We start from the raw sequence: 11457 nt of genomic DNA, 5'->3' as shown, positions 1-11457 counted from the left end.
TGGTGTTGTGATCTTTATTCCATTAAATGATCATACAAATTGGAGTAAAACAGAAACATGCTTTTAATATACTAATAGCATAATCTCATCCCATTGCACGTTTTAAAAACTATATTAAATTTCAAAGCCACTCAAAGGCAAGGGTCTAGCAGAAAGAACTTTTAACAAATCATTTTTTAAAATAAAAAAGAAACCTGAGGAAAATTTGTGTATGTACAAGATTAGTATTAACTCCTTTAAGGCTTACATCCATGACAGCATGTATCTAATTAGAAAGCTTTGGGAATCAATGCTACCTTCCCTTGCTCATAAAACACTACATTTAAACTGCAGTTCTGGCACACGAAATTCCTCCCCAAAGAAAAATGTCAAACCCTTCTGTCCCTAGATCTGTTTTGCAAAGTTTCTGATATGGGGTACTTAGGTCACTAATGACAGAAATTAGGATCTTGTCTTCCTTCTTGTTCATTATTTTTATTTGTGGCTTAATGTTTCACTTGTATGTGAAAGATTTGGGGGTTCAAGTCACAGTGCTGAATTTTACTTTTTAAAAGAAAAACTATCAAAAATTGCTTTTAAAAAAATCCTAATTACATGTTAGAAAATAGGATACTTGTACATTCATTTTTCAGAGAAGGCACTATGACAATGGAGAAAAACAGCTTTAAGGAGCTTAGATAATCCTCTGAATTAAAGGCATTCTTACAACTTCTGAACACAGAAAACGCCTGGGGATTGTACTGGCAAGAGACTACCTATTCTAAACCTCAGGTACAAAGTGTCCACTTGCCTCCAGACAATACAGAATTGTACTTTCTCCTTGGTACTTCCCATTCGATGAAGCAGTCTCTCTCTGTGGTCTCTGAACCACTATTTATAAAAGTGATGACTCCAGGACCACAGCCCATACCACCTGAGGCAATCCCTGGGTACAAAGCTGGGAATCTGAACTTTTTAAACAAGCCTGCTAGGTAAGTCTAATGCACTCCAAGGTAGATGAGAACCACTACCCAAAACATAGCTACAACAGGACTTACAACAAGAAAAACCATTTGACTGCAATATTCTTTTATAATGGGCTTCTTAATGTCATTTTTAAAAATTAATCACACAAATAGTTTGTACTTTCGTAACTGAAGCTTGTCTTCATTATGCCCTTATCCCTTGACTAGAATTTTGTTAGATAAAACATGTGTAAGCCAGAATGACACAGCCATGTTGACAACTTGAGATGGAACATCAAATCATCCTAAATTACATTTCAATAGTTCCAGGAAACAAAAAAGTTCTATGAAGACTTCCATATAAGTTACATCATTTTTTAAAAGAACCTAGCAAAAAATTAAAACTGTTTTATTGCTTTTGCATGGACTTGATTCAATCTACTTAATTTTGCTATAACTCATACATACATACTTATCCAAACTCACCCTATCCAAGGCACCATTTTACAAGCCAAGTAGAACACTGTGTGTGATCCACTAATGAAACCAACCACCAGTACAAGGCAGTATTTTTGTGTCTGACCAAAGCGCTTGACTTCATGTAAGAGAAAAAGTAAAGCAAAACAAGGCCAGGTTCCAGTGGCTCACGCCTATAATCCCAGCACTCTGGAAGGCCAAGGCAGGCGGATTCCCCGAGGAGTTGACACCAGCCTGGTCAACACGGCGAAGCCCTGTCTCTACGAAAAATACAAAAATAAGCCGGGTGTGATGGCACATGCCTGTAATCCCTGCTACTTAGGAGCCTGAGGCAGAAGAATCACTTGAACCCAGGAGGCGGAGGTTGTAGTGAGCCAAGATCGCGCCACTGCACTTCAGCCTGGGCGACAGTACAAGAGTCTGTCTCAAAAAAAAAAAAAAAAAAGGAATAAAGCGAAACACAGGCAATTTTACCAAGTATAAAAGAGGTGTTAAAACGTAAACTTCCATAGAACATTTCTTGGTATACTACGAAAATAAGGCATGACTCAGCTGGGCGGGGTAGCTCATGCCTGTAATCCCAGCACTTTGGGAGGCTGAGGGGAGTGGATCACCTGAGGTCAGGAGTTTGAGACCAGCCTGGCCAACATGGCAAAACCCCACCTCTAGTAAAAAAACAAAAATTAGCCAGGCATGGTGGTGTACACCTGTAGTCCCAGCTACTCAGGAAGCTGAGACAGGAGAATTGCTTGAACCTGGGAGGTGGAGGTTGCAGTGAGCGGCATTGCACCACTGCACTCCAACCTGGGCGACAGAGCAAGACCTCTGTCTCAAAAAATAAAATAAAATAAAACAAAACAAGGCATGACTCTGAAGGTGTTTTATCATACATAGTAGTTTGTCTCATTTTATCTATGAGCCAATCTTACAGAAAGATTTCTCAGTGAAAGAATGAAAACTCTGATTCTACCATTTTTACTATAAGCAGCTCATTGAAATTATTTTTTCATATTATCAACACTTAATTTATCCTGAAATATTTTAATAGAAAATTTTGGAAGCCTCCTTTTATATATTCACAGGAATGAGTTCCATATATTATTAGGATTGTGCAAAATTAAAAATGTCTGCATGGAAAGCGGCAGAGCAACAGACACGACACAAACAGGCACAGTCTGAGCGTCTGAACCACAAGTAAAAGGTGAGAGAAGTAAAAGACATTATTTTTTAACCTGGTTATAAATCTCCCCAGGATGATTTATAGCCAGTGATGATAATGCATCTTTTATTGAAAAAGTTGATATAAAATCATCAATTTACTGTTGAGAGAAAAGAGGCCAAAGAAAACTCTTAAGAACCCTCACTGAGAAAACTTTATAAAACACTTTCCAGAAGCAGAACTAAGAAAAAAAAAAAAAAAAAAAAAAAGGTGAGGGGGACTTCCTCTGGATAATTAAACCAAGGTCTCTTTATAAGACCAAAACAAAAATGGTGAATTTAAATAGTAACTGAATCTTAAGATTTCATTAAATCATACATTATCACTTTTTTTAAAGTGACCTAATACTTTAGTATGAGTTTTCGACACATCACCCATTCTTACCATTAAATTTTTTGACAGTTATTCTGAAATCTATAAATTTACTTATAGAATGTATTAAAAGCTAAGTATGTCAATATTTACAGAGGCTGCTAATAGGTATGAACTTTCAGAGAGATAAGAGGTCACCTGAAAATGCACCAACATTTCAGAAGTGAGCTTTCAAGTTAACAGTCAAAGCTTGGCATCACTAATAAATGCAAGTAAACAAGCTGGAATTTTTCTAAAGTGTAACAGCAAGTGAATAAAATAGCAAGAACTATTTGCAAGATGGCATATAAATATGAAACAATATGCTGGGAATTTAGGACTTACAAAAATACTTCAGTGGTAAAGTGTCAAAAGAAAATTCTTGGATAAAGAGATTACATGCGAAAAGGGACTTTCTTTTTTTCTACCTTCCATTCATACTTCATGTATATAAAGTTTACACTCAGATCTTACCTTCATGTATATAAAATTTACACTCTTACCTCCCTCCCACAACAAAAGTTAAATTATCTCACAAATTAAGGCTTATATACCTGAATGTTTATATAAATACTTGCAGGCAAGTTTTAAGTTTTAAAATCCACAATAATTCCAAAAGGAAAAGCAACTAACAGATAAAACTTTTATCTCCTGATCAAGGTAAATAGAAAAAAAGAACTCTTAGATACTTCTAGATATTGTTTATATTTGGGTAGGAGTTTGCTCCTTGCTAAGCCAAAGCTATCTTAAAGCTACCAGACTAGCCAAAGTAAAATTAAATAGATAATTCACTAAATAAAATGGGTTAATTTTAGCTTCATTATTAAGAACATTAGACAGGGCAGAGAATGCAAATTAACATTCTGAATAAAGACCTTAAATCAGGTTATTAATTGCTGCTAAGCCACATGAAATTAGACATCAATTAAATGCAGTAATATTTGGTAGTATCTTCCCTCTAATCCTTAATAAAGTTCTGTTCTTACGCAGAACTCTCAAAAACAAAACCCCTCAAATGACAATTATAAGAGTTGTGTAAAACATACATACATATGTAAACCTACAGTGAACCTGACCAAGGCACAAGTTCAAGTGACTTATCAGAGGTTACATGGTTCATTTAAACTTAGCTTTTTTCTTAAAGTATCTAGCTCATTCCTTTTATTATGAGCCACTCTGGCTTTTCAAGGCACGTTTGCCTCTTTTTCTAGAAAGAAGCTATAGGGACCAAAAAAAAAAAAAAGAGCAAGTTGCAACAAAACTGTCAGCCTACTGGGTAAAAACCTCACATTTCAGAGTATGGTATATTTAAATATGACATGATTTTTCCACATTATATGGCAACAAGATTCCCTATTGTAAATTTTTTTTAAGTGTAATGACATCATTTTCAGTTAATCTTTAGTTCTGAAGTTTCTCCAAGTTTTGTAAACTTTTAAAAAAGGAATCCTTCTTGGCCGGGCACGGTGGCTCACGCCTGTAATCCCAGCACTTTGGGAGGCCAAGGCAGGCAGATCACAAGGTCAAGAGACCGAGACCATCCTGGCCAACATGGTGAAACCCCATCTCTACTAAAAACACAAAAAAATTAGCTGGGCATGGTAGCGTACACCTGTAGTCCCAGCTGCTCGGGAGGCTGACAGGAGAACTGCTTGAACCCAGCAGGCGGAGGTTGCAGTGAGCCAAGATTGCGCCACTGCACTCAAGCCTGGTGACAGAGTGAGACTCCAACTCAAAAAAAAAAAAAAAAAAGGAATCCTTCTCAAAAGAGTAAAGTATAAAAGAAATAACAAGTTTCACCCAAAAATGGCACCTTTCATGAGGTTATCCTCCATCCCCTCCCCATCGTGTCTGCAAAACCATGGAATCAATCTTAAAAGGCACTAAGTGGCACATAAAGAACTTAAAAGCTGCATTTCCATTTTCCCTCTAGCTTCCTCCTCCATAAAGTGCACAAAGCAGAGTAATATGAAAATAGACACAGGCTTGCATCTATAACAGCAAGGAAAAGAAATGCTTCCAAGAGAAATGGAAGTGTGTTTAATAATTTGAAACCACAGGAGAGGTCTGCTCATTTATTACAGGGCCATGTTTTAGCTTTTCCTGGATCGTCTCAGATCTGCCATTCCTCTGGATATGAACCTGTGGCCGTGGCAGAAACCCAGATATCAGTAGGGGCTCGCTGTGTTCTTGTTTGATCTTCATATTAAGATGCTACTGAGCTTTTTTATCCATGGGTGGTCTTCCAACAACTGCATCCCTCACAGTGGCCTGAGTGGAATTACCGATATGAGAAGAAGCCTGCAAAAGTCCATTTATTCAACATATAAGTTAATAAAATACAACACAGAAACAAGAAAGTAAGTCCTTAAACTTTCAAAAACCTGTCTCCATCATCGGCATGTTACAGAAAGCAGTGGAATGAAAATGCAGGGATACAGAGAGGCTGTGGCAGCAGCTAACTCCCAAGAGAGCCAGGGGAACATCTGCTCTGTGTCTGGGGTAGGATAGGCAGCTCCTGTGGCTTCACAAGCTGCTAACCCAACTCATCTGTTCATGTTACTCAGAAAAACAAATGTATCATCTCAAAGATCTACAAAACTTGTGACCATGTCAATGTCCAAGAGCTACTGGGTTAGTCAGGTTGTGCTGGCACTCGCCTGTAACACCAGCTGCTTGGGAGGCTGAGGTGGGAGGATCACTTGAGCCCAGGAGTTTTAAGTTACAGTGAGCTAAGACACCAGCCTGGGTGACAGAGCAAGACCTCGTCTCCAAAAAAACATTTTATAAATAAATAAATAAGCAACCCAATAAATAAATAAATAACCAAGCCACTGGCTTCTGGAAGATTTTTAAATAAAAAAGATACCATCCCTTTCCTAATCCAGTAGGACTCAAAACCGAACATTTTTCGTTAAGTTCATAATTTTTTCAAAGTTCTTACTTTTCAGTGAAGTAAATTAATCTAGGAGGGGTGAGAAGTGAGAATCACATAAAAATTATGTCTGAAGAGCATGTAATTAGAAGTTGCCGACCAGGCGCAATAGCTCATGCCTATAATCCTAGCACTTTGGGAGGCCAAGGCAGGTGGATCACCTGAGGTCAGGAGTTCAAGACCAGCCTAGCTAACATGGCAAAACACTGTCTCTACTAAAAGAAAAAATACAGAAATTAACTGGGCGTGGTGTCGGGCACCTATAATCCTAGCTACTCTTGGGAGGCTGAGGCAAGAGAATCACTTGAACCCAGTGGGCAGAGGTTGCAGTGAGCCAAGATCACACCACTTCACTCCAGCCTGGGCAAAAGCGTAAAACTCTGTCTCAAAAAAAAAAAAAAAAAAAGTTGCCAAAGGGGAACACAATCAGTATGTCTAAGCTGGAATGTTTTTGCATTAAAGGGCTATTTTTGGGCTGGGCACGGTGGCTCACGCCTGTAATCCCAGCACTTTGGGAGGCCGAGGCGGGCGGACCATGAGATCAGGAGTTCGAGACCAGCCTGGTTAACATGGTGAAACCCTGTCTCTATTAAAAATACAAAAACTAGCGGGCCGTGGTGGCACACACCTGTAGTCTCAGCTACTCAGGAGGCTGACGCAAGAGAATCGCTTGAACCTGGGAGGCGGAGGTTGCAGTGAGCCGAGATCATGCCACTGGACTCCAGCCTGGGCAAGAGAGAAGAGCAAGACTTTGTCTCAAAAAAAAAAAAAAAAAAAAGCGGGGGGAGGCGGTCTTTTTAGGCATGGAAACAAAATATTAAGAATAAATATTAATATCCTAAAGGATAATAAAACATACAGTCTATCAGAAAACAACAGCCAATGGAGTGGCCATTGTCTCATGTCTTCACTATGAAATTCTTCCAAACTGAGATATTTTACAACGGAAGCACAAATATCTGCCCATTATCAACCCTCAGGCTCTTCAGAGCTCCACTTACCTGCTCCAACACATATGCGGCACCAAAATCAATAGCTCCGCCCAGCTCACGATATTGACCAGAATACCTGATGTAGCCCCAGGTGAGAAGCGCTATTAACAGTAGTCCAACCATACAGTTGAACAACTGGGCTACAACCTCAAGACCTATGAAGCCAGTGAGGCCTGAGGCTATGTACAAAGCTACAATGCCCGTGAACAGCACTGCAGGGGTTCGGAAGGTGCTGAAGACATTCTTGCTACCATTGTGCTTGCAGAAGTTCTCATATAATTCCTTGATTTCCTCCTCCAGCTCCTGCTGGTAACGAAAGCTGAAATCCTTCCCACCCATCTTTTTGGTCTTCTTAAAATGGTCCAGAGCAAGTTGTTTGAATTCACAGTGCTTCTCCTCTAGAATGTCTGGAGACAAATAAGGTTTCTCTCCCCCACAAACCTAAAGAGAACAAAGAAACAATATGTTAAAAGATCTCTTCAAAAACAAGTGCCAAATAAAACATGAAAAGATAATGAAAGGATTAGAATGTTTTAAGATGTTAACAATATATTAATAAGTTAACTTTTAAAAGATGACTAAGACCAATAAGTCTAGTTTCACTTCCTCTGAAAAGCACACTTAAAAAACCAGGGTGATAATATCAATTGGAAAGAGCAGTGACACTGGGACAGACGCAGTGGCTCACGCCCGTAATCCCAGCACTTTGGGAGGCCAGGGCGGGCGGATCACTTAAGGTCAGGAGTTTGAAATCAGCCTGGTAAACATGGTGAAACTCCGTCTCTACTAATACAAAAAAAATTAGCCAGGCGTGATGACAGGCACCTGTAATCCCAGCTACTCAGAAGGCTGAGGCAGGAGAACCGCTTGAACCCGGGAGGTGGAGATTGCAGTGAGCCGAGATCGCACCACTGCACTCCAGCCTGGGCAACAGAGTGAGACTCCGTCTCAAAAAAACAAAAGCAAACAGTCGACTTCTGCGGGGCCCAGGTGAGAAAGGCCCACCTGTGTCCTGGTTGAGGGTCCTCAGGATTCTTTGGGACCCAAGGATTCCTGAAATCATGGATCACCCACATATGCTTTGAGACATGCTTTAATTTTTTTTTTTCTGGAAGCTCTGCGACTTCCCTAAAAATTGAATGAATTATAGAACAGACCTATGACCAATGGTGGCAGAGTCTACATAGACTATGCTTCGTGGTGTTCTGGGGAAACCTTTTGACTTGTTGGCTATGCTATTCAGTATGGCTGTATAGCTCACTGTGCTTTTGAATACGTTGGTGGTGGTGTCATGTGTTCTGGACCATCAATGGAGCCTACAATTCAAAATTCAGATACTGTCTTTGCAGAAAATCTTAGCTGACATTTTTATAGTATCCAAAGAGGTGACATTGTGATTGCAAAAAGCCCAAGTGATCCAACATCAAATATTTGTAAAAGAGTAACTGGTTTGGAAGGAGACAAAATCCTCACCACTAGTCCATCAGATTTCTTTAAAAGCTACAGTTATGTCCCAGTGGGTCATGTTTGGTTAGAAGGTGATAAATCTACAGAATTCTACAGATTCCAGGTACTATGGACCTATTCCATATGAAGTAATAAGAGGACAAATCTTCTTTAAGATTCGGCCTCTGAGTGATTTTGGATTTTTATGTGCCAGCCTTAATGGCCACAGATTTTCTGATAATTAGTAAGCATTTATTCTTTTGACTTGATTATTGTCTCCTGCTCATGTGAATTTATTACTCCCACTGAAACTATGTACTTACCAATAAACTATTTGCTATTCAAAACAAAACAAAACAAAAACAAACAAAAAAAGAAATGGTAATAATTAGAAGGCCCCCGTTACCAGGACAACCTGAATATAGGTTTATTACCTCATCACTTAAAGATACATTAAGTAGGATCAAGTTGGGCTTTTGAAGTCAGCAACAATGCCCAGGTTATATTTCAGAATAAGGCATATGTCCCACGTACCTCTTCCATGTTGTTATAATAAATGTCCTTGGCAGAGGCTGCAGCTGCTAAGTTGTTGGCTTCAGCAGTGGCCTTTTAAGAGACAAAAACGTGTAAATCCTTCCTCTTTTAATATTCCTCCACAAATAACCTAATAAAAATCTTCTCTATTCCCCATTCTTCCTTTTTTATTAACCTTCTATTTTTCTAGATTTCCATATAGTTCAACTGATGAAATAAAATGCACTTTCTGCCAAATTTTCTACCAAAAAAAAGGTAGAAGTTCATATACATAGAAATATGTATTCTTATACATAAGACTCTTTAGCAAAAATTAAATCTCCAAAATTCAAGGAAAATATTATTTCCATTGAGTCAATTTATTTTTTAATTGTTTAAATTTTTTTTTTTTTTAAGACAGAGTCTCACTCTGTCACCCAGGCTGGAGTTCAGTGGTAATCTCAGCACACTGCAACCTTCACCTCCTGAATGCAAGCCATCCTCCTGCCAGTGCGTGCCACCAAGCTTGGCTAACTTTTTAAGTTTTTGTTTTGCAGAGCTAGAGTCTCCCTATATTGCCCAAGCTGATGTTGAACTCCCAGGCTCAAGTGATCTGCCCACCTCAACCTCCCCAAGTGCTGGGATTACAGGAGTAAGCCACCACACCTGGCTCCATTGCTTCAACTTTAAGAAATAGGAGTAAAAAAAAAAAAAAAAAAAAAAAAAACAAGGAAAGGTTGGGCATGGTGGCTCACGCCTGTAATCCCAGCACTTTGGGAGGCCAAGGCTGGCGGATCATGAGGTCAGGAGTTCAAGACCAGCCTGGCCAACATGGTGAAACCCTATCTCTACCAAAAATACAAAAAAATTAGCTGGGCCTGGTGGTGCGCACCTGTAGTACCAGCTACTCAGGAGGCTGAGGCAGGAGAACTGCTTGAACCCAGGTGGTAGAGGTTGCAGTGAGCCGAGATCACGCCACTGCACTCCAGCCTGAGCAATAGAGCAAGACTCTGTCTCAAAAAAAAAAAAAAAAAAAAGGAAAAAGCTGGGTGCGGTGGCTTATGCCTGTAATCCCAGCACTTTGAGAGGCTGAGGTGGGAGGATCACTTGAGCCCAAGAATTCAACACCAGCCTGCTCAACACAGCTAGATCCTGTTTCTATTTAAAAAAAAAAAAAAAAAAAAAAAAGACGAAAAAAAGGGGGGCTGGGCGTGGTGACTCATGCCTGTAATCCCAGCACTTTGGGAGGCTGAGCTGGGTGGATCACGAGGTCAAGCGATTGAGATCATCCTGGCTAACACGGTGAAATCCCGTCTCTACTTAAAATACAAAGAAATTAGCCGGGCGTGGTGGCGGGCCCCTGTAGTCCCAGCTACTCGGGAGGCTGAGGCAGGAGAATGACGTGAACCCAGGAGGCGGAGCTTGCAGTGAGCCAAGATCGCGCCACTGCACCCCAGCCTGGGCGACAGAGCAAGACTCCGTCTCAAAAAAAAAAAAGGAAAAAATTATTTGCAATGTCAATCCCAGGCTCTAGCTCCCTGTATGAAAATTTTCTGCTACAAAATAAATAAACATTTGGCAATAAATCCCCTTATGTTCAACATATGAAAGTCAAAAATTATGTTTTAACCAAATGACATTCTAGTTGCAAATTAAAAACCTGATTAGTGAATAGTAAACAGGTGTGTCAGGACATGTTCCACTAAAGTAAATAACAGGTCAGGCACGGTGGCTCACACCTGTAACCTTAGCACTTTGGGAAGCTGAGGCAGGCACATCGCTTGAGCCAAGTTTGAGAACAGCCTGGGCAACACAGCAAGACCACATCCCTATTTTTTTTTTTTTTTTAAATTAAAAAAATTATAGCCAGGCACGGTGGCTCACCCCTATAATCCCAGCACTTTGGGAGGCCAAGACGGTCGGATTGCTCAAGTCCAGGAGTCGGAGACCAGCCTGGGCAACATGGCTAAACCGATCTCTATTAAAAATACAAAAATTAGCCAGGCATGGTGGTACATGCCTATAATCCCAGCTACTCGGGAGGCTGAGGCATAAGAATCACTTGAACCCAGGAGGTGGAGGTTGTGGTGAGCCAAGATCATGCCACTGCACTCCAGCCTTGGCAAGAGTGAGACTCTGTCTCAAAAAAATAATAAATTATCAATTATATAAAAATAAAAAAAATAAACAACAGATGACAGGAACTTGCTTGTCTAACATGGTGGGTATGTTTCAACCACGTATAATAAACTGTGCTTCCCAAAGTGTGTTTGGTGAAAAGACTAGGCCCAGTGAGGAGAGGCCATTTCGTTTTAACTGTACCACCATGAATACAAACAAGTGAACTAGAAGGTCGCCACACTACTGCAAAATGTGCTAAAAAAAAATTAACAGACCTCAGCATAATGAAAAAGGAGAAAAAGTGCATTCTCTTCCTAAAGAACTCTGCTTATTGTATACAGGTCAACTCAAGTAATTTAAGGGTAGCGTTTAGGATGTCAAATCATTGTTTACCTGAAGCATGGACTTGGGGTGAGGCAGATCTTCTCCTTGATAAATTTTAATATATGCCTTAAAATA

The 11457-nt window shown here is 39.9% G+C and overlaps 1 protein-coding gene and 1 pseudogene across 3 annotated transcripts in view; one reads left to right on the top strand and one right to left on the bottom strand.

Moving 5' to 3' along the window:
- Positions 1 to 11457, bottom strand: part of ATL3 (atlastin GTPase 3) — a 48326-nt gene continuing 36869 nt past the window's right edge. For all 3 annotated transcript variants that reach the window (XM_054439053.2, XM_054439052.2, XM_054439054.2), the window contains 4 exons: positions 11392 to 11448; positions 8899 to 8970; positions 6928 to 7359; positions 1 to 5292 (listed from right to left, as the gene is read on the bottom strand). In XM_054439053.2, coding sequence (XP_054295028.1) covers positions 5206 to 5292; positions 6928 to 7359; positions 8899 to 8970; positions 11392 to 11448 — 648 coding nt within the window. In that variant the 3' untranslated portion in view covers positions 1 to 5205. The remainder of the gene's footprint in view (positions 5293 to 6927; positions 7360 to 8898; positions 8971 to 11391; positions 11449 to 11457) is intronic.
- On the top strand, positions 8109 to 8609 carry LOC129007785 (mitochondrial inner membrane protease subunit 1-like; annotated as a pseudogene).

Source organism: Pongo pygmaeus, chromosome 9, assembly GCF_028885625.2.
Source record: "Pongo pygmaeus isolate AG05252 chromosome 9, NHGRI_mPonPyg2-v2.0_pri, whole genome shotgun sequence".
NCBI lineage: Eukaryota > Metazoa > Chordata > Mammalia > Primates > Hominidae > Pongo > Pongo pygmaeus.
Note: the sequence above shows the minus strand (reverse complement) of the source record. Positions and strands in the feature narration are given on the sequence as shown.